The sequence below is a fragment of the Asparagus officinalis genome, chromosome 7 (assembly GCF_001876935.1).
Source record: "Asparagus officinalis chromosome 7, Aspof.V1, whole genome shotgun sequence".
NCBI classification, from domain to species: domain Eukaryota; kingdom Viridiplantae; phylum Streptophyta; class Magnoliopsida; order Asparagales; family Asparagaceae; genus Asparagus; species Asparagus officinalis.
In genome coordinates this window covers 80258832-80283316 of record NC_033800.1, presented here as the reverse complement: position 1 = coordinate 80283316, position 24485 = coordinate 80258832, and the positions used below count along the sequence as shown (strand labels likewise).

At 39.0% G+C, this 24485-nt stretch overlaps 1 protein-coding gene across 5 annotated transcripts; it reads right to left on the bottom strand.

The window, feature by feature from the left end:
• LOC109846661 lies at positions 1087–23168 on the bottom strand. 5 transcript variants are annotated; one of them, XM_020415904.1, is made up of 9 exons: positions 23006–23168; positions 22663–22707; positions 9324–9449; positions 9156–9199; positions 5854–8688; positions 5096–5200; positions 4784–4958; positions 1435–1809; positions 1087–1348 (listed from the first exon to the last, which is right to left on the bottom strand). In XM_020415904.1, the coding sequence occupies exons 2-8, from the start codon at positions 22702–22704 to the stop codon at positions 1618–1620; spliced, it is 3519 nt and encodes a 1172-aa protein (XP_020271493.1). In that variant the 5' UTR covers positions 22705–22707; positions 23006–23168; the 3' UTR covers positions 1087–1348; positions 1435–1617. The 5 variants fall into 5 exon arrangements, with proteins under 5 accessions (XP_020271493.1, XP_020271495.1, XP_020271492.1 ...); XM_020415906.1 differs by lacking the exon at positions 22663–22707 and having other exon boundaries at positions 23006–23167; XM_020415903.1 differs by lacking the exon at positions 23006–23168 and having other exon boundaries at positions 22663–22995.

Below are 24485 nucleotides of genomic sequence, written 5' to 3'. Positions count from 1 at the left end.
GGAAGGAAAAATATAGTTAAAATTTAATGAGCAAAAGGTAATTGGAAATCTCTAATAATATATTATCCAAATATTGTTTGGGTCATTAATGTTTGAAAGTCTTCCGTAGAGGTCCACAATGTTACCTTCATCACCATTCTAGGTTCTTTTTGCAAGGAAAATGCTAGAGGCACACCCCCTAACCACACCTCCAACCACACTCCTCTCTCGCTACAGTGCACTGGGACCCACATGAGAATTTTTTTTATAAAATTATCATGTGGGCCCTAATGCACTGTAACAAGAGAGGAGTGTGGTTAGGGATGTGGTTGGGGGTGTGACTGTAGCGCCTCCCTTTTTGCAAACTTCCAATACATCTTTCTGTGATGTGGCCCATGTCAGCAAAAAGATAGTGAAAAACCAAGTTTGTCCAGCCACATCATTGACACATCAGCATAAAATTAGTCAAGTTACAAGTTTACCCCCACAATATAATTAACAGAGTGCTGCTACGGGGACCCAAAATATGGGACCAAGGGAGGGGACAAGTGAGGTGTCCCCTCCCTATTGCATAACGAGTTGGCATGAGTTGGCATAGCCAACTCATTATGCAATAGGGAGGGGACACCTCACCTATCCCCTCCCTTGGTCCCATATTTTGGGTCCTTAAATCATTTTCCAAATAATATGAGTGCTGCTACGGGGACCCAAAATATGGCCGCTGAACTTTGGCCAAATTAATTCCATCAGAACCTAAATATATGAACCAGTGCATGCATGCAAGAACTTTCCACGCTTCTTTGCCAAATTAATTCCATAAGAACTTTGGCCAAATTAATTCCATCAGAACCTAAATATATGAACAAGTGCATGCAAGAACTTTCCACGCTTCTTTGCCTTGATGACTCTAAATATGAACCCAAACAAGGTTCAATCAACAAAAATGAAACTGAGGACGCCCGGTCAACATAAACTGCAATTTGTAAGTTGAGTTACAAGTAAATACCATCATCACCTTTCCTTAAAAGAACCCAAAAAAAAAAATCTCTGTCTGTAAACAAATTCCACCACATTCCAGATGTACATAAGTTGCAAGGGTCAAAAGACACGTTGTAAAATACCCACTGCTTTGTCAACAGATAACATTGAGCTAGATGCTAGTATACTGCCATTAAAATCTAACCAAAAGTACAACTAAACACTAATCTGCAGATATACTGGCATATGAGTTGATACGGGTACCAAATGAAAATCTAAACCATAAAAACTGCTTGTCGAGATTTCCATTCCCATTGCTTGCCTTCAAATACCTATTGTTGATAGCAGCCAAAATTTAACCTTCCAATTAAATTTTCTAGAAACATCATGCCTGAAAGGAATTGATATATAATCATGACTGTAATCATCAGTTTACCTCAAAAAATACATATCTAAACCAGTTTTGAGTTCTCGTACCTGAAGCTAGCTGCAGTGTTCGAAAGCCCTAGAGTTTCCTACAATCTGAGCTATATGGAGATTTATATACAGATGCCTAAAAAGCAGGTCATGAGCTTGCATTTCCTTCTGAAAGATTAGATTCTTGCCTCAGGAGGAAAAAAAAAGGGGAACGAGGCATTCGGGTCAGCTCTACTAATTCTTTTACCAACGGGAGGAGAAGTGGTTATAATCAGGGTGATTGTTGATGGATAGATGATCGCCCTTTTGAACTTTAGCTGTTGCCATCACAGAAGCAGTATGCTCAAGTATTCTCAGTCTCTCTTCCATAAGTTTCAAAGGAGATAAACTCGAGGATTCTTCTTTCAAGTCCCTTGGTTGAAACCAGCACTCCTTCTGCAAGTTGATCACAAATAAAATTAACAAAGTTTGTAGATCATGGTACATAAATGAGAAGCATGCTTACTTGCATTTCCAGAAAACAAAAGTGAATCACCATGATATAACATTGACAAAGAAATCAGATGCAAGAAACATGAGAGGAAACAAAGAGTTCTTTTCTGGTAAACGGAATTTTTTGGAGTTCACAAAGTCTAGCAATCTTATGAGACAAACATAAAGCCAGTAATGGAGCAGATTTTAAATAGAAGACGTTATCTGAATCACATATAAAATAGTCAAAGGCATCAGATGCAGAGATAACTTGATGAAACGAAGAGTACGCTCTCTTTTGGTAGATGAAACTTTTCTAGATCATCAAGGCTTACAATCTTGCAATACAAGCATAAAGCCAAGAATGGAGCATATAAACTTCTTCTTCTTCTTCTTTTTCCTTTTCCCCCTGAAAATAGAAGACACTTCCCAAATGGTACTGAATCATGAACCTGCTTTTTCTTTCTAAGACAAGTTGATGATCCTTTTCATCAAGTTATGATGACAAAACAAATCCTATGCAATATAAACTACACAGCTTTTGAGAAATTTGATAATTACATCCATCTATGGTGTTTTTAGGAAGCATAAGTGACTGGCTGTCTGACACAATTAGTTTTCAACATAAATTAGCGTAACACTGTTCTTAATTAATCAATGGAATGTAGCCTTCCCAGCTAAACTGTACATGGTGCAAACTAATCTGAGGGGACCAAATCCGATCAAACTGAATGCAGCCCATGGCTATTATAAGCAAAACTGAATCAAGCCTGTTCACCCAACCAGATCAAATGTTGGCATGACTTATCCACAAGTTACAAATATAAATAGCAAAGAAGCCACAACAACTTTGGTTGAATCAATTTTTGCCCACCGCTCAAGCATATCAAATCAAGGGTTAATTGTCAACAGACCCTTGTAGCATGGCCTAATTGCAAATAGACCCTATATAGTTCTATTTATGCGAATCGATCCCCTGACTGAATTTTCTTGACTCTTAAAGTAGTCAGAAAGGTTTTGAGGAGGCAGATAGACCCCTTGTCTTTTCTATTGGTGAGGATAGATCCCCAATTGCTAATTTCTTTGACTCGTAAAAGAGTCGAAAAAGAAAGTTCACTAAGGAGGTGTATCCGCACTTGGACCAATAATATGGAGGGTCTATTCGCACAAATAGAACTACAGGGTGTCTATTCACAATTCGGCCCTACTACACGAGGTCTATTCGCAATTAACCCCAAATCAAAATCAGTGGTGCTTTTGTAATACCAAATTAAGAAACCCTTTTATGGACAAAAATGCACTGAAATACCAAGTTTCAGGCCTATTGCATAAGTACATGAGGTAAACATGATTCTAAAACACCAGAATTCAGGAGTTGGTGGTGCAGCACAAATCAACAATTGTTGATCAGCAACAGTGACTAGTATATTGAATGAAAAAAACTTCGAGATCATGACTACACTACAATATGATACCTAAGCAAACACTAGGACATAAATCAATTTGACATTCATGATCAAATATACCTTTATTGCCTTGGTAGAATTATAACAGGTTTCTAGATCCTCGATATCTTATTTTATTTCTGAAATCATAGACATTGTTTAAACAAAAAGGAATTGTGGAGTAGGTGTTTTGAGCTTTTGGAAGAAGGGTTTCAGTCAGAATAGAGGATTAAAGGATAAGTATCATGAATTTTTCAAATAGAGAACTGAAGTTAGTTATTAACCCAAGCCAAAAGCTGAGTCAGTTACACCTTTCTCCTGTGAATAGCGGGGAGATAACATGTGAATAATGGGAGATAAGGAAAAACATTTAATTAGGTAAAGGAAAGAACCCAGAATTATATATTAAAAATAGGTAAGGAATTTAATGAGGAAGAAAGAGGAGATGCGTATGTGATGCCATTACAAGTTAATCGCATGGCATCTAAACTTAGGTATGTTTAAGTGAGAAAGCCAATTTTGAATGAAAGAAGAGATGCCCCTTCTTAAGGTTGACAGATTCTACCCTGAATTTCCATCAATTGTTCAGTGTTTGATGAGATAGGCTAGAGTTAGCATTACCTCCTCCACCCCTAAGTCCCTAACATACAACCCAAATAGGGTGCTAAATTTCAAAGAGAGACACAAGTGAAGTTGGTTACAACAAAACAAAGTCTCTAACCTCCCAGCCATTTTCTAGTTGAATGACTATTTAGCAAGAAAAAAATTAGATGTTTCTTCAAAGACTCTTAGGCTCATCTAGTCCACCCAGAAATGTTCATATCACATAACAATCATACTGTAACCATCTTTCTGAATCGATGAGTTACAATTTTAATATAGGATCAATCTCTCTTAAGTATTTAATGCCTATTTGATGAATTCTCTAATAAACATTCTTACTGCAAGTAATGATGCTGAGTGGTTTTCTTAATTGTGGATGCCCTCTATTGTGTCTGTTCCGCCTGAAACCATATTCTTATTTTCTACTTAAGAGTTGCTTTTCATTTGATTTGTAATTTATTTCTAAGCTCAGTCCTTAAGATCCATAACTTAGTTTCGTGCCAGTCACCCTAGGGTAAATTAGCACTGTCCCAGACTATTATACTAAATATATAAAAGGTGTTGAGTAATTAGGACAAGAAAACAGAGCCATAATTAATTCAGATGAGTTTAGAAACAATATCTGGTTTTAACTCAAACTACAATGTGAAAAGGCAAAAGCAAAAGCTAGTTCTTATTTATAGATGAATTCAACAGCTACAAGACTTAAAGAGGTTAGTTCGTCCTTAAGTTTTTTCCATTATTAGGGTATTTTCTCTTCTTTTTCCATTGATAAATACTCACCATGTGAGTACTAGAAGGTCCATTACTATGTCAATTTTTTTTAATTTTTTGCATTAATAGGTACAACGCCATGAAAAGTACTTGAGTATTCATTATTAAATCAATACCTTAGCATTGTAACTCTGGAGGCCCACAACTGGAGAGATTACATGAGTAAAATCACCAGCTGTAGTAGATAAAGGACTTTGATGAATAAAATGACCAAGGGAATGGTAAGTTAAAAATGCAGCACGAAAGTTGTCTTCAGGTATACGATATATAGGATACCAGGCCACAGCATACCTGAAATTTCAACTTCCAATTTTGAGAACATATGATTAAGAAATATTTATGCTAGTAAAAGAAACTATAATATCGATCTATTTTAAAAAAAGAATCTACTGAGTATGCAAAAAGCTGTTGCAATGAAATAAACAAACCATGAGGCCGGATGGAGATCATGTAGACTCAAATATTCCAGCTTCGATGGATCTCCATACATTTGGCTGTTAGATGATCCACCATCATTAACCAGCTCCTTTATCCTGAAATAGATCATAGAAGATTTAGTGGAAGAGCTGGCTGCCACTCAAAACATACAGGTTCAAAATGCATGACTTCGAGAAGGAACAAACCATTAACTAAATATACACAAACACAACAAGAAGCGGCCCTTCAGAAAGGAACTTTCATTTTTTAACCAAACCAATGGAAGGTAGAGTAGGGAGGATAATAAAGGACTTCAAGTTTTTCTTAATCTACCAATAGTCAGAGAAGTATGTTCTCTAGAATCTTATAAAAGCAAAATGCAAGAGACAATAAGATGCTAAAGATAGCCATTGTAGATGAAGAAAGAGGGTTAACTGTGTATTTAAATTCGCACAACACAATTTGCATATGTGGTTATCCTGTCTAATCTAATTCGAGGCAACTCCAAACCCAACCCAAATGATTATACATGCCCAGATTGTGCCCAGAGCTCCAAATGAATTTCAATCAGTTATCATAAAAGAGCATGCAGTTTAATGAACAATGATGCTAGCTTAAAAGACTAAATGTGCAATACTCTAATGCATATCACCAAAACCATGACAAACTAAGATTAAGATAATGTTCCACGTAAACAGCAAATCATGGTCAACATCGACCAATCACTAGGAACTTTAAGAGAACAGACTTTCAGGAACTGAGTACTAACTTCTCAAATAATGGTCTTCGCTGTGGAGGTTGAGCATGTTCAAAATACTCAAAAATGAGCTCCTCGTCAATCAGATTTGTACTTTCAGCTGATTGTTTACTAAATTCACTTATGGGAGATGATGCAGACTCTAAAAGGCATGAATCTACTTCTTTACGAGGCTGGGGAAGTAGCTTGCACAATATTGGAAGGGAGGAAACATTAGATGAAGATCTTGATGTCTTATCAACCTCAGAAGATACCATCAACTCTCTGCTGGAGCTGGTATAACTACAAGTTGATTGTCTGAATAGTTGAATGGCTGAAAGATAAGGTACAAAATATGCTCTAAATTCAGCAGCCTTAACTTCTAAACCATAACACCCAGGTTCTTCATACCACTGCCAAAGGCTTGCCAAATATATTTTATGCATCCGATGTGAGCACATTGAGTTACTAGTTTCTTGTTCCCCAGAGCAAGTTGTGCAGATTCTTCTATGATGCCTTCGACTAAGAATCGGAGAACAAGAGTACATGAATCTCTCAAATTCAGCAACAGGGCTGCCAGAGATCAGGTGAATACCAGCTGCAGTTCGTAATCTGTAAGCATCATTAACAGCATGAACTATCCTGCCTAAATCAGACTCAACTTCTGAAACTTGTTCATCTTTCTCATCACGCAGACCTCCATCTCTATGAGAGCAACCCATAAATTTGTCACTCAATATATCAGTTCCAGAAGAAGAACAATCGGCATCATCACCACTTCGGCTAGCACACTGCATCTCTGTTCCATTCAGAGGGACAAGGTATCGAACCTCAGAACTCACCTCTACCTCAGTGTTCCTACTCTCTATCACATTAGACATTGAGTCATCTGTTACTGAAATTATCAAATTCTCTAAATGTCCAATTTGGGATACAGCTACGTCTTTTCTTCCAACAGGGACCCATTTCTGTAATACAGGTCCACAATTATTGTCTGACTCACGATATTCTGCATGAGAGCATTCATCTTGTAGATTATTATATTGATTGTCATTTATATCCATAAGATAAGAGTCATCATGCATATTCCCATGACCCTTTAAACCAATCTGATCTGAAGAATCTGATGCCGATAAAGATGGGTCTATTTGTTTGCATTCAATTGACAAAGTCATATTCCCTTCCATACTGCAAGTATTTCCAGATAATGGCACTTCACTGATATCCTCCTTTTTCTGTTGTTGTATGGATGGGCAGAAGTCAAAATTTTCAATTGATTTAGACACAGATACTGGAGAATGAGTATTAAGAGGAGAGCTTCCACTGCTAGTGTGTTCATCATGGCTCACTGGCAACATCTTCAATTCTTCTTTCTGCTGAACATGAAGTTTAGAAGGCCTGGCAAATGTAGTTGTACTATTATGAGATCCCTTCCTTGAATAGTGATTTATCTGCTTAGGAACAGAAGTAAATTTCTTTTTGTCATTACTTTCACTTGATTTAGATGTTTCACCAACTCCTTCATATGAATAAGAATATTTGCTAGATTTCGCTTTCTGATGGAGACCTGAAGATGCATTTTGTCTTGACCTTGAACCAGAATCCTTAGAAGGCATGTCAACTTTTTTAGAGACAATAAAGGCATTCTTTGGTTCATTGATGAAATGTTGTTTATCCGTCTTTTGGACCTTCTGCCAAACAGGATGATTGTCTTTTCCTGCATGAGAAGTTGACTTTCTAGCTGCCCGAGCTCTCTTTCCATATAACACAGGATGGAAGTCATTACTGCTGCAGGCATGGTTGCTGCATGGAGCTCTTTCTGAACTGTTATAATAAGTGTCGTTGTTACAAGAATCATTTGAAACTCCATTAGTGACAACAGGTGAGTCTACAGTACTCCTATGGAGTGAAGAATCACATGTCTTGGAATCTAAATCGACCTCTTGTGATATATCGAGACTTGTTCTATTCTTGATTGGTAATCTTGTTGCCACATCGTGACATGAGCCTACCAATGCATTGTTATCATACAAATCACAGGAAATGCTTGTTGAACTATCAGTGTAATTGATGCTTTGTTTTGGGCTGGGACTTTTTGTATTCAGATAAACAGAAGGTGTTCTCCGAGAAGGCTGGTTTGCACCAGATATGTTTTTCAGCTCCCCAGGGCAGTTACTGTTGAGGGCTTCATGAGATCGGGAATCCACTGCGTTGGACTCCTCCATTTCATCATTGTATGATATACATGACATCTTAGTTGTTGAACCATCTACATACTTGCTACTTTCACTGACATCTTTCTCTTTAGTAATATCTCCAACTAGGGAGGTAGAAGGAATATTTGACTTTTCAGACGAGTTCTCTGAGGTTTTGACAATGTTTGAATCTCTTTTGCTTATGGACCTTTTGTAATGTTTTCCCTTCTTTTTACCTTTCTTTTTTGAACTTCTTATCAGAGGCTCTTCCACCTTAGAGATATCATTCATCAAGTCATCGGAACTAAGCGGGCTCAAACTATCACAGAAAGAACCAGAAGATGTATCCCCTGCCAAACATCTAGATGTAGAAATATTGGAGGAATCCTTGAGAGGCTTGGTCCTCTTGTGCCTGTTGCGAGATTGACCCATATTATTCAATCCAGAAGAGCTGCAGACTGAAGAAGACTCTGAGGAACATATATTTTCAGAAAGGTTGGTGCTATGTTCTTTCTGCAGGTTAAACAGGAAAATTATTGTTGGTGGAGACTCAGAAGGAGCTTCAGATGGAAAATGCTTTTTCTGATCTGGACTTTGAAGCGAATGCAAAATGGTTGCCAGCTTGCAGTATGCATCAAGTTCTGGGCCAACCAATGTGACAAAAATGCACCTGCTAAAACAGGAAAGAAAAAAAAGAATAAATTTAAATCCACCTGATTGGATTATGGGATCCAAAAAAATGACAGAAAAGAAAATGGAGAAGAAAATAGATGCAGCAAAAAGATCAACCCCAAAGACCAAAATACTCCCGGCAGTATATGCATGTCTGTTAAGAGAAAACTCGGGGATTTTTTATCATGTACAAATAATCTGATGAAGCTTAAAATAAAGAACATTTATCAGAATAAAAGGCTTATCATATTGTTCTTTTGAGGTGAGGATACTTCTGCACTGGAAAATGTTGAAAAGACCAGAAAATGAGTTCAAAATATCAGAAGACATCAGAAGCGAAAGAAAGAAAGAAAGAAAGAAAACCATGAAATGTATACGAGAGAATAAAGCAGAAAACAAGCTCAAAGTGATGAAAATGAAAATTTATGCTGCTGGACAGTATCCCTCAGTCAAACAAAAGGTTAATACCTTTGCTCACTATTTCCCAGGACAAGTGCAGATATCGGACGTTCCTGAGAAAGTTTCATGCAAACATCATTAACAGTCTCTCATAAATAGTTTTCTTTAATCAGTATCTACAAACAAAATCTAAAAACTTGAAATAGAAATTGCTAAGATTCTCAAAGGATAACTCACCTCGGAAGAAAGCTTGCAATTGCTCTTATCTAGATATCTTCTACGAAGAGAATGGTTTCTTCTACCTTCAAAATTTTCAACATTGCTAGAGATTCTTCCATGACCACGTGGCATCTTTTGCTGCGCCTGACAATGCAAAAGGCAGAAAGTGATGTGTGAATGAGTAAAACCTCCTAGACAGGTCAAACAAATGAATAATTCTTGCCAACATTCAACATATAGATATTAAATTGTGTGTTTTTCTAGTGACTATCTAGAGGCAGCAACATCAACCTGTCAAAAATAAATAATAATTAGATTCTCTAAAAAAATCATTAAGCATAACCATCTAGAGTTTGGGGTTCATAGCATATGGCCCAGGAATCAGCATATCTACATAATAGAGAGGTGCGAGTCATGAAGGATGAGATATCTGATGGAAGAGAGACTAGGTGATGCTTGTGGTAATGTTAATCTATCCTATTTGTATTTCTATCCCTCTATTTTTGTTAATAATGGGGGCTACTTTCGCTTCTAGATTTAGGATAGGGCAGGTATTAGACAAATGATTTTTGTTTCTTTGTCTAGCAGGGTTCTACTTGCTTCGTTATCATCTTATGATTGAAAGGTGTGGGGACCACCCAGCATCTTTTTAGTTTGAAAAGACCATATTAAATGAACTATTTGTAACTTCGGTCTAAACCAAATGCCACCACCCCATTCCCATCCCCTCCAAAAGGAAAACAGGCTCGGATCCATTTTGTACATTCTTGTGTCATGCACTTAATCTAAATCCAGGGCTAAAAGAATTGAACGAATGAAATCATTTTTTTTCATGAGCCAAGATGCTTCCCCTTTTCTAAGCAGCACAATTACGATAAAGTTCTGTCATTTCATGTTTTATTACCAAGTTCTCTTCAATAGACCTAGAACATTTACCTTGTTTGGTTGTTCCTGTATCCCTGCTCCAATCAAGCCGTGCCTCGTTTTGGTCAAAAATTGGTTCTTTCATTAACGGACTCATCACAACTTTAATCGTTACAATGACCTCAACAAATGAAAATAAAAATTACAGACGTTTATCACCCGCTGTTTGCGTGGGATCTTTGCCTGTACCGGGGTTAATCCGTGGACCACCGAGCAATTAGATCAAAGTATAGATTTTGTTGACTCGCAAAGGGGTCAAGAAATTGAAGCGAATATCTCAGCAAAGCGAGATACCCACTCTTCTCGAGAATCTCAGCTAGATACGATCTCAAGGAAAAGGGATGAACCGGACTGCAGATCTATCGAACTCTCCTTCTTTATACCAAAGAACTCGCCAAGATCTCTTCCTCCTCTCTGAAATTCGTGGTTTCTCACTCTCCAATCCAGTAGGGCTTCGCCAAGGCTCGAGAATTCCGGATCCCTCTAAATGAAGGCCCTAAGACCATACTTATAGGCTTTAGAAGCTTTGTTTTCGGATAAGAACAGGTGATTCTCTCTTATCTTCAGTTAAAATCACGTTCAAGTCAGTTGAAGAGGCTTTGGATCAGAATATACCGAAATCTAGACGGTTAACGGCGAAAAACGGGCGTGAAAAAGTAATTTCGGGGCCGGGACAATCCTGGCCAGGTCGAGACGGTCTCGACCAGGCCGAGACTGTTTCGGCCTTGGCCGAAACAGGGGCGAAACAGTCTCGGCCTTGGTCAAGACGTCGTTTCCCCCCTTTTGACGGTTTTTGTCGTAACTTTCCGATCCGGTTTCGGAACGACGTGATTCGAAGTGTGTCAGAAAGCCGGGGAAAAGATCTACAATCTCCCATAGGTGAATCATACGTGGAGCGGACAAGACACGAATGGCATCTCGTCTTTCGTGAGTTAACGTAATTCACGATTGGATCGTTTCTTTGCTATTCTGTCGTCCCGTTGATTCGTACGCTTCGTCGACTCGTTTCATTCGCTTGTCGACGTCAGATAATCCTCTTCGACTAGGATAATGTCATTTATCGTCTTCTCTTCGTCTCGAATTGTGTGTGAAAACCCGTAGGTAATTTTTGATGCCTACAGATACTCCATCTAAAGTGTTTCAGTCTCGTTTCTTTTATAGAAGAGCCTGGAATACTTTGAATGTGATAGGTCCAACCTTCAGTCGGCGTAAAAGGACCTGTAATTCAGTTCTTGACTTCTGTAATTTTTAGTCTACTCAGTATTTTGTCGAATAGCTGAAATTCTTTCGGTGCTGCATTTATTGTCTGGCTGTTGTCAAAGTCTTGAATTGAAACTATTGTGTTTAACTCATATCGTTGAGTCGACGTTGAACTGATTATCTTCGTCGAGAATTCACACCCGGGTTACGGTTGAAATCCTCAAAATTATCCTTTTGACTTAGGATTAATTCAAGCCTTGTTTTGACGCAAACTGTTGAAGCATTGACCTTCATCGTAACGCATTCACCGGCGTTGACCCACGGCTACGCGTTGATCGGCATTGACATTCATTATAACACGTTGACCGGCGTTGACTTTCATTGTAACGTATTGACCGGCGTCGACTCGCAGGTACGCATTGACTTTCATCGCAACGCGTTGACCGACGTTAACTCACTGCTACGTGTTGACCAACATAAACACAGTTTATACTCGTACGTTGACTGGAATCTACACAGTTTAGGCTCTTAAGGCGTTGGAGCGGGGAGGACCAGTTTATACTCATATACGCCTGGGAGTTTCGGAAATCAGTTTAACCTCGTGTACCCGTCGGAGGTTCAAGGAGATGCAGTTTATACTCATATACTCATCGGAGTGTCGGGAAGAGCGAGCTGAGAATGCTTCGGATGCTCGCTAGGTTGAGCTCTTTGTGCGAGATTTGATCGTAGGACCAGTCGTTGGTACTGATACAACTACTATCTCTGAAGTTGCTGAACATCTGAAGTTATTATCCTCAAAGCTTTGGCTGGAGTTGAGGTTAGCTCGGCTGTTCAAGTCATGAGACCAACTGCTGAAGCTGATGCGTTAGTGACTTTTATCCCTTATTATGATTATCCATTCTGTTTTGAATAGATAAGCATAATACTCATAAGATTTTTGGTAAACCCTCAGCCATCAACGGGTTTGAAGTGTCTTTACCGACTACCGTTTGAATCGGGTTAGTATGCAAATTGTTTAAATCCGTTCCGCATGTAACGTTGTACTAAGAGAATAAACTCTCTTAGACTTGATGCTATGATATTGAGTACATAGGCTTAATCATCCCTCACGGGATGCTCATAGGATTTTTGACAAACCCTCAGCCATCAACGGATTTGACTTGCCTTTACCAATTACCGTTTGAATCGGGTTAGCATGTGAATTATTTAAACTCGTCTCACATGTAACGTTATGCTAAGAGAATGAACTCTCTTAGACTTGGTGCTATGATATTGAATACATAGACTTGATCGTTTTCGTAAGAACGAACCACCCGGCAACGCGTGTTAGGCGTAGACTTATTTCTATTCAAGAATCGAGATAAAATTCCCCATGCGTGAAATGCATGAATTTTAGTGCTGAAGAGTTGTGTTGTGTCTTTTCTTAGGACAAAGACGAACCCTGTGCTGGAGAGGAAGAATTTTATATTCTATCTCTAGGTGCAGAAAAAACTCAAGTAGGATCTCCACTTTGAGAATCTGAAGGATGAATCTAAGAGTGAGATCTCCACTCCGAGAATCGAAAAGATTTAGATAGTCCTAACTGTTCAAATGTTTAGTTATCTAATCTGATAATGAATTTTTCGTTTATCGAGATGAAATTCCAACTTTAGCCCTAATTGTTTAAAGATTTGGCCAAAGAAGATATTGAGACGATCCTAACTGTTTAAAGTTTTGATTACTCGATGTGGGTGAAAGCCTCTCATTTATCAAAAGGGAATTCCGATTTTGGTCTTAACTGTATAAAGGTTTGACTAAGATGAATTTTCAGACGACCCTAACTGTTTAAAGGTTAGATCATTCAATTTGTGGATCTCTCGTTCATAGAAAAAATCGAGAGAGGATTTTAGCTTTAGTCCTAACTGTTTAAAGATTTGACCGAAGGGAGTTTGAGACGATCCTAACTATTTAAATGTTTGATCATTCAATTTATGGACCTCTCGTTCATGTAAAGAATCCAGAGGGGATTTTAACTTTGACCCTAACTGTTTAAAGGTTTAACCGAAGGGAGTTTGAGATGATCCTAACTGTTTAAAGGTTTGATCGTTTAATTTGTGGACCTCTCGTTCATGGAAGGAATCGAGAGGGGGTTTTAGCTTTGGCTCTAACTGTTTAAATATTTGACCAAAAAGGGGTGAGGTGGTACAAATAAGAAGTGTCGATTTGCACAAATCACTGTGTTAATACAGTGGGAGTTTTTAATGTCAAGTTGCAAGGACTTTAACACAAAGGGGTTTGAAACTTCTAATACTGTGTCTGGACTCTAACAATGGAAGTGTTGAGTGTACAGACACAGCGGGAGTTTGAGTGGATCAAATCAGAAATAATTTTTAATGGACCCACCGTCAATTGATTTGATCAGTGATGGATTAAGCACTACAGAATTAGACCGTAGGGGTTTCGTGAGGGAAGATTGACCGGATAAAGTCATTGAACCTCATCTCGACGAAAGAGGAGGATTTTAATCATCTTGAAAATGATTAAATAGTCAGAGTGGGAGGTTCTTAATCATTCTTTATCATGATTAAGAATTTATTGGTTTTGAGTTATCCTTAAGAATACCATGTGTATTATTCTCCAGAAACTTCCCATCAAATGTAAGGAACAGTTTAGCCTTGTGTACCAGTTGAAAGTTTGAGAAACAGTTTAGCATCGTATACCAGTTGGAAGCTTGGGAAATAATTTATACTCGTATACCTTGTTGGAGTAGATGGAGAAGCAATTTATACTCATATACTCTTTGGAGTCTACACCGCTCTCATTTGGCTTGTTTTGCCGTTATAAAACCGGAGTCAATTAAGGCTTGGATTTTATTTTTGAGGTCAAAACAAATCTTGGTGGGATGAAGAACCTTCCTATGATACGTACAGTTGTTTGGATCCGTAATCCTCTTAGCTCCTTCCTGATCTTTAATAGGCGGTAGTTTGATCTTGTCGTTGGCGAGGAGGTATTTCAAGATGGCTGGAACTTCCTCATCCTGGAAGGAGTACTCTTTTTAGAGTCTCGGATCTGGAGTCCTTCGATGTTTCTAAGGTTGTTATTGTGACGTTTGATTAACATCAACAACAACCACAAGTGTTGTCGGCTGGCTTCTCTTAGCCTTCTTTCTTCTGAGGAAACGTTCGATCTGTTCTCCACGTAGTTTTAAATCTTTTCAGGTGGTTGAGGGGACAACTCTCATGACTTCGAGGACATCAAGGGAGAGATTGTGATAGCAGGTCTAGAGTATGAACTCTTCTGTGACCGGATCTCGACAGTTCATCGTCTTGTTTCGGAAGCGTTTGACGAAGGTGTCAACTGATTCTCCGTCTTCTTGCTTCTCATCTAGAAGAGTTTTAATTGACACTTCAGTATCATCATTAAAGAAATTACTAAGGAATGAGCTTTCCATGTCGTCCCAGCAGTTGATGCTCCCTGGCTTGAGACGTCGATACCAATCGAAGATGTTCCCGCGAAGGATGCCTACGAATGATCGGATCATCAGTAGTTCATTCCCGGATATCACTCCCAGATGAGACTTGAAATAGATCAAGTGTTGAGTGGGCGAGCCTCTCTCGTCGAATGGCGTGAGTTAATTAGGATGAACTTCGTCGGGTACGGGATTGAATCCCACTCTCTTGGATACAGGCACGGAATGCTCGTTTTCCTCACTTCTTGAACGGATATTAAGGCATTGATTTTATTTTCTAGCTCTTTTATCATATCGTCGTCGTATGTATCTTTCTTCTGGCGATTTTGAGGACAAATGATAGGATCACCCTCAGCGTTGTTATTAGTGATGAGGCCACCCTCAGTGTTGGTATTATTATTGGGGCCACCCCAAGTGTTGGTGTTATTGTTAGGGTCATCCCCAGTATCTTTGTCATTAGGAGGAACATCGGCATTGATAGTCTCATCTACCTCTGAGTCGCTATCTACCAGATTGGTAGTGTGGCGACGACTGGATTTATCGTGTTGATTTGACAACTTCTAAAGTTATTGAGCATGTAAATCCTTGACCCGCTATACAACCATCTCCATTTTAATTTTAATATCTTCTTTTTGTTTGGCCAATACTTCTTGAAGAAGTTGAGTCACTTGTTCGGTAGTGATCATGAATACTTCTTAAGCACACCCTATACTAGACATTGTATCGTTGGAGACGATTGTGGAGCAAGTATCTGAAAGTTCATCTTCTGAAGATAATCCTTCGTGCATCTTCGGGTAATCCCCATATCTGACGGCTTCTAACTGGAGCTGAGACACTCGCCGAGCTATTCATGAATCGACTTTTCTTCTTGGAGAAAAGTCAGGATTAGCGTATTCGAATTGAACACAGACTTTCCTTTGTCAGCCATGTTGATGGTGACTTCTGGGAGTCCGTTATCTTAAATGGTCGATCTTATTTTGCGGGAGCGTCTTGATTTGGGTTTTGACGCTTCAGTGAAAAACCTTCGGAATACCGAGACCCTCTGTGGAGCGATCTTGGGATAGCTACATCCTGATAATACTGCCATGATTAATCTCTCATAAGGACGGTGAGAGTTTATTTCTGGGGTATTTCTCTTTCGAGACTCATCCCCAGCTCGATAGTACAACTCGTCGGCGTTATGACCGGAGCAACCTATCGGTTGTTCATTTGTACTTTCAGGTATAACGCTGTCATCTTTCGGACTCGTCTTCTTCTGATTAGGTAATGCCTTCTTGACATTGGCAGGAGTCACGTTTAGAATCACATCTTTATTAGGGTGAAATCTTAACAGGCTCATGGTTCCCTGCTCGCACCCCCAAGCGGGCGGTTACAAGAATAGTCTTATTAGGAGGTCGTGTACGACCCCCAGTCTGAAGAGTCGCTTGGGATTTGTTCGCTGGACCTAAGCGTTTTTTAACAGGAGTTTTGCCTCGATCTTTGTGTAGAGGACCCAGGAGATCCTTTAACGGAATTCTGAATTTGGAGAGATTCATGTTGTCATAGGGCTTCACCGGAGGTGCGGGAGTAGGAGGAACAAGATCTAAAATTGATGAATGCTAGGGAGCAATATTGGAAGTGGAACTGAGTAAAAGACACAATTGGGGCATCTTGTCAGGTAGAGGCACATTAACTGTCTTCGGTGTAATTTTAGGCGTTGTCTTGGGATTTAACACTCAAACCTGTTTAGATCTTAGTGACTCTTTGATCACCTCTTCCTTTTGCAATTCTTGTGTCTTTCGCACACGGGTCTGGGCATGCGCAAGAAATACGCGACGCTTCTGAACGTGCTCCTTGAGAGTAGAACGGGTTCGTTTGACATGAACTCATGTGTTAGTCGGCGGTTGGGAGGAGGATCCTGATGCTTGCTGCGGCGATTGTTTAGCCACTTGGCGTCTTCTAAACTCTAGATCTGCTTGGTAGCGAAATCCGTCCACCTGCTCTAAAGCTTTAGCGAATTGTCCGGCAAGACGTTAGCGGCGCCTCTGGCGACCCCTTTTCGTTAGCACTGGTGTGCCCTCGATGGGCAACTTCGTGACTTTTGAAGAGTTGTCACGAGCGTTAGATCCGGCTTTCTTGGAGGCTGGAGACGAGTCTTTAATAACATTCGGGCAAAGATTATCACCCTGAATTTTCAGATCTGAAGGCCAATTAATCTTCTTCACGAAAGTGATCTTCCTACGTTTGCAGGGAGAGGAAGATCTGGAGGAAGAGGAGGAGGAGACGTACTCCTCGAACTTCTGCTGGTCGAACTCGTATTCGACTTTTTCATCTATGGGGATCTTGATCAGCGACTGCAACACTACAGCCTCGGCAGCAAGTTTGTTGGCTTCCACTGTGGTCGCCAGCGCGTTTTGGTCAAAAGTTAGTTCTTTTATTAACGGACTCATCACAACTTTAATTGTTACAATGATATCAACAAATAAAAATAAAAATTATAACTTTCTGAAAACACATACAACGGACGTTTATCACCCGCTGTTTGCGTGGGATCTTTGTCTGTATCAGGGTTAATCCGCGGTCCACCGAGCGATCAGATCAAAGTATAGATTTCGTTAACTCGCAAAGGGGTCAAGAAATTAAAGCGAATATCTCAACAAAGCGAGATACTCACTCTTCTCGAGAATCGCAGCTAGGTACGATCTCAAGGAAATAGATGAACCGAACCGCAAATCTATCAAACTCTTCTTCTTTATGCCGAAGAACTCGCTAAGATCTCTTCCTCCTCTCTGAAATTCGTGGCTCCTCACTCTCCAATCCAGTAGGGTTTCGTCAAGCCTCGAGAATTCCGGATCCCTCTAAATGAAGTCTCTAAGACCATATTTATAGGCTTTAGAAGCTTTGTTTTCAGATAAGAACAGTCGATTCTCTCTTATCTTCAGTTAAAATCCTGTTTAAGTCAGTTGGAGAGGCTTTGGATCAGAATATACCAAAATCTGGACGGTTAACGGTAAAAAACAGGCGTGAAACAGCATTTTCGGGGCCAAGACTGTCTCGGCCCTGGCCGAGACGTTGTTTTCCCTCTTTTGACTGTTTTTGTCGTAACTTTCTGATCTAGCTTCGGAACGACGTGATTCGAAGTGCGTCAGAAAGCCGGGAAAAAGATCTACAACCTCCCATATGTGAATCATACGTAGAGCGGACGAGACACAAATGGTGTCTCGTCTTTTGTGAGTTAAACGTAATTTCTGATTGGATCGTTTCTTTCCTATTTTGTCGTCCCGTTGATTCGTACGCTTCGTCGACTCGCTTCATTCGCTTGTCGACGTCAGGTAATCCTCTTCGACTCGGATAATATTATTTATCGTATTTTTTTCATCTCTGATACAAGTCGCCGTGCGAGCACCCTTTGGTCGTGGAATTACCAAAATGTGGGTTGAGAAGAAGACAACTAAAACACAAGAACAATTTAGTTTGGCGAAGAAAAATACATTCTCTAGATTATGAAGAATCAATTATTATAAATCTCTCCCTCACAATCTCACTAGAATCGAGAACAACCTCTCAATTCTCTTTAAACCCTAATATAATGATTAGAATCTCTCTCTGATCTAAGATCTCTAAGATCCTCACAAAATAAACCCTAATCCTTTTGATTAGGATCTCACTTAGACCTAAAAACCTTTAGATCTATATCTTGACCTCTAACCTCCCTGTTTAGAACCCTAAACAGTCCCTATTTATAGGGTTTACAACGTGGTGACAATCTGGTAAATAACCAGACCAAACCCAAACAGGAAACCACGTAAATAAAATCCTTAACGAATCTGGAAAGCTCCGATGAGTCGACTCATGAACAGTAATGAGTCGACTCATGACCTCATATGAGTCGACTCATAACTGATGAGTCGACTGGTCAGAGACTTTTTGCTAACAGGGCTTGAGTTCTTGAGTCGATCATGACAGGCATGAGTCGACTCAACCTAATGAGTCGACTCATGTACATGTATGAGTCAACTCACAAGCTGAAATCTGGATTCTTCGAATCTGCTGCTCGTCGTCTCGTTCCACGCTTCCACCTGTGTTCCACTGTGTTGTTTCACACCTCTATTCTCATGCTATCATGAGAATCATCTATCCTCAAGCTCCCATGAGGATCGTTAAGCTCCCGAAGAGAAGATACACCCGTTTTATGCTTCACGCTCCATCCTGTGCTCCGTCGTGTCGCTTCACACCACTATTCTCAAGATATCATGAGAATCACATATCCTCAAGCTCCCATGAGAATCGCTTTTCCAAAGAGAAGATACACCCGTATCACGGGTTCCCCTTTTAGAAACTTGAAGTCTCATTCAAGTTAGAACTTCAGCTGAGGAAACTCTCGAGCCCCTCGATCCTTGTTGACTTCAGTCATCTTCTTCTTTCTTAATCTCTGAACTCCTTCCAAAGAAAAGGATCTCGCTAAGCTTCTTGTATTACGATCGAGTCAGGACCATACACAGGATACCCCCTTCGCAGGATCTGATAGCTCTGATACCAACTTGATACGAGTCGCCGTGCGAGCATCCTTTGGTCGCGGAATTACCAAAATGTGGGTTGAGAATAAGACAACTAAAACACAAGAACAATTCAGTTTGGCGAAAGAAAATACCTTCTCTAGATTATGAAGAATCAATTATTACAAATCTCTCCCTCACAATCTCATTAGAATTGAGAACAACCTCTCAATCTTCTCTAAACTCTAATACAATGATTAGAATATCTCTCTGATTTAAAATCTCTAAGATCCTCACAATCTAAATCCTAATCCTTTAAGATCCTCACAATCTAAATCCTAATCCTTTTGATTAGGATCTCACTTAGATCTAAAAACCTTTAGATCTACACCTTGGCCTCTAACCTCCCTGTTTAGAACCCTAAACAGTCCCTATTTATAGGGTTTACAACGTGATGACAATCTGGTAAATAACCAGACCAAACCCAAACATGAAAACACGTAAACATAATCCTTAACGAACTTGGAAAGCTCCGATGAGTTGACTCATGAACAGTAATGAGTCGACTCATAACTGATGAGTCGACTGGTTAGAGATTTTTTCCTAACAGGGCTTGAGTTCTTGAGTCGACTCATGACGGGCATGAGTCGACTCAACCTGATGAGTCGACTCATGTACATGTATGAGTCGACTCACAGGCTGAAATCTGATGAGTCGACTCATGTACATGTATGAGTCGACTCACAGGCTGAAATCTGGATTCTTCGAATCTGCTGCTCGTCGGAGTCGACTCACAGGCTGAAATCTGGATTCTTCGAATCTGCTGCTCGTCGTCTCGTTCCACGCTTCCACATGCGTTCCACTGTGTTGTTTCACACCTCTATTCTCATGCTATCATGAGAATAATCTATCCTCAAGCTCCCATGAGGATCGCTAAGCTCCCGAAGAGAAGATACACTCGTATCATGCTTCACGCTCCATCATGTGCTCCGCCGTGTCGCTTCACGCCACTATTCTCAAAATATCATGAGAATCACCTATCCTCAAGCTCTCATGAGGATCGCTTTTCCGAAGAGAAGATACACCCGTATCAATCTCGAACTGCGTGCAGGAACCCGTAGGTAATTTTTGACGCCTACATGCCTATATCCCGGTCGCCATTTCTAATCACTATTTGTGTTGTAGCAGAGGGGATCAAACTCTCCGTATTGCTTCCCTTTTCAATAACAAAATTTCTTTGGCCCCATTTGGGTATCACATCATGGTACCACATATATAGTGCAGCACAGCTCATAGGCAAAAGTACATCAGTAATATACTAATTACGAGAAGATACGAGAGCTTCACCTAATTTAACATATAGGAGGGGAAAAAACGGCAGACCAAGTCAAAGAACAACTGATATTGTGAATGATAAGCCCAGTAACATTTTAATCATAAAAGCATGAGGATTGAGACAAAACGGAGAAGCAGAGTGACAAAAAACGGAAGACGAGAAAACTAGGACATAAAGGATTGCTGACATAATAAATTACCAGGGTAGGATAAAAGGAAGTATTGATCGTACAAGTGTGAGAGTAAGAGGGAAAGGAAGGGGGTTTTGCTGGGAAAGATAGTAACGAGGATAACTCTTCTCAGAATTATTCTCAATGTTCTTTTCAGTAAGCATGATGCTGTTGGGGATTTCCGCATAAGTGCGCGCTAAAGAAAAACATGTTATATGAAGTAGGACAAAAGGCTTTTAGTTTCTGATAATGTTGGATATGTAACGAATTAATAACATTAACGTGAAATAAACGGCATGAAAGAGAGCAAATAACAAAAAGGAAAGAAATGAATTACAAACAAGAGAATATACACCAATCGGAACATCTTATGGAAAAAGTGACGACAATGACCATCAACAAGTGACGATGGCAGGAAAAAGAATGTGTCCAAGGTTCATCAACATGTAAGCTTCAATCCAATTTTACATATCATGTTCACTGATAAACACGAGTACAAAGACTTACAAAAAATAACAAAGAAATTAAGCACTTAACCTCAATTCCTAATTTATCACATGAAGATTAAAGAGAGTGAAAGCAGCAAATAACAAGAATTTCTTCCAATGCTCATAAGTAATTTATGGTTAAGTGCTTTCCACATTCATCCGACTACTGATGCAAATAAATACACAGCGCCAAATTCACCATATATTGATTATTACTATCAAATAAAGCTGCAGAGATCAATGACCATAACCTGAATATTCCATCTTAGCAACTAACTGCTATAACCAATTTCCACTTAAAACGAACATGTAGTGGTGACAGTGTCATCCAAGTATGACTAGTGTGCTTGCTAACTAATAACTCTTGAAACTCTAAACTGACTTACTTCAAATAAGAACATAAGTAATCCTTGCAATCTGCTACAAAAAGCTTCCCTGTTACTATCCAGAGAACAAATTGTAAAATATGTGTCCTTGTGCTACGGTGTATGCCATTGTCATTCATCAGACATCATAGCTACGATTCCAAAATCAATGCAACAGTATGATAAATCCATGGTAGTTCACTTCTGCTGTCTTGCTTCAGGTTCACACACTTTTCAAAGCCATATGATCATAAATGACATTAGAATATCAAACTGCCACAAGATTATCCTGCTCAACAGCTCCTACTAATTTTAACAGCAACCCATCAAAATGCAGCAACTTTACACAACTAGGAGCAAAAGCCATTGCTCATTTTGCAACACTTAGAGCCTGTTTGGATTTGTAGGGGGTGAAGGGAAGTTAAGGGAAACTAAGTGAGAGAATGGAAGGGAAGGGAAGGGAGTTCCCTTCCCCTTGGTTATACCCCAATTTGAGGGGTAACAAATTTTATACTATTAGGGGGTGAACCAAGGGGAACTAGGGTGAATAACTTCACCTCCTAAATGTTCCCAAACAAGGTGAATGGAGGTGAATGGTTCCCCTAACTTCCCTTCACCCTTATTCCCCTCAATCCAAACAAGCCCTTAAGCCAACTGCAGCAGTTATCACATCTCTTTAACATGAACACCTATCCGGATCAAAACAATACGAATACAATTGCTTGAACAATGCATTAATTTCAATCATGCCTCTTAAAAGTTTCTTCTCCTGTCTACAGGCTAAACTTGCAATTCTATAAAAATTAAGATTTGGGTCAATAAGATACAAAATCAAGGCTCCTGAAGATCGAAATCTAATGCCTCAGCAATTAAAATTCAATTTACTGTTAATCAAAAAATCCCATCAAGCCAAAAGCAAAGCAAAAAAAAAAAAGGAATCGTCATCAAATACCTTAAATCCATCGATGCAAAGCATAAATTCCAATGATGGCATCCTCTACAAAATATCTACTCCATTATTGGGAATCCGATCCTCGTATCTCCAAAAAAAATTCGTTAAAGAAAATAATGGGTTCCTCTCATATCCAAATCCTATACGGTTCATCTATGACAACGATCAACTAGCCCAAAAAAAACAATTCCCGAAATTTACTAAGAAGAGTAAGAACTAAGAGACCCCATTAATGGATGAAAAAAAAACCCATTTCTGGGGTCTCGAGACAGACGATCACATCTGGGGAAAAAAAATTGTACTAAAATTAGGAGAAGGAAAAGGAGGTAGAAAGAGAGTATACCTCAGAGAGACCCCCCCAAAGCTCGCGGCTCTCCTAAATCCTTGCTGTTGATTTTCTGATCTAATTATTTTTATTTTTATTTTTTATTTTTTTTGGAATTTTGTTTTAACTTTCTTGATTTTGTTTGAGTGAGGGTCCGAGAAATCCGAGAGGAGGCGACGGAAAGCCAGAGAGGGATTTTATACGGAGCGATTTGGAAAAAGGACAGATGATGATGCACTCGCGGGTAGGTGGCGAGATGAAGTGGATAGAACAATTTTTCAAAACCGACTGAATTTTTTTTTTTTTTTCAAAACCAATTAGGGTTTAACACCCTCCTAAATAGTCGGGGTTGCCAACCCCGACTATTTAGGATAGTGATTAGCAGCCTAATCACAAAACCGGGTCGATTTTGATAAATAAAAAAAAAACAGTCGGTTTTGAAAAAAAAAAAAATCAGTCCGTTTTGAAAAATTGTTCAAGTGGATATTAGGAGCTTTTTGCAATTTTCTCCTTGTTTATTTTTTTTATTGCATGTGCATGTTTAGTGTGTACTTGTTTGGATTAGTTTCACATGGCCCCACAACTCTAGGGATTTAGAGAGGAGAGGGCACATTGGTTGCAAGTGATAAATGAGGGGAAAAAAATTAAAATCTCTAAATAAAATTATCCATTGCAAGTTACATGTAAGGGGGGACCAGTGAGAAAAGTCACAAAACTCATGAGGGGTTTGTGAGACGCCCCAAAGTTCAAGGGTTTTTATTAGACAAATGAAGTTCAATAGGGTTTCTAGAAATTAACCCTAGTTATAATGGATTTGTATTTCACTATCTCAATTATAAGCTTTTAATGATATATCTTGATAAGCATGATTCCTTCAAAATATGAATGGATAAATCACTTCAATTCAAGATAAATTATAAATGGATATTCTTAATAGACATTTATTGCTAAGAAATGTTCTGTTCATGTCTTATAGTAGAGTGAAACTCGAGTTTGAAAAAAGAAAGTATATTTATCAAATTTGTTAGACTATTAAATTGTAGGTCTCAATTTTCACCGTATTTTAGAGTTTTATTGGAGCGGAATAGGCATTTGATATGTATTGTAAACCCATGTTCAAACCTCGTTAATGACATATTTAAAAACACATAAAAATATATCCATTTAGGCCCATAAAGAGGACGATTAACCCGACGAAGTATGTTACCATACTCCCTTTAAAAGTACAAGTTCGGGAAAATCTTTCATGGTCAATATTATCCTTAACTTTTTTAAATATTACATTGTTATCCTAATCTATTCTAATTATCCTATCTTCTTTGAATTAGTAACTAAATAATTTATCATATACATAATGAGACTTAACATGTTATTGTATAAAGAAAATACGTTTGATATAATTCAAATCATTTACTTCTTTTAGCTGGCATAGAAATCTAAAAAATAAATGCTAGCCAGCACCTAAATTTTTTTATACTTTGTAAAAAATATCCTCCAA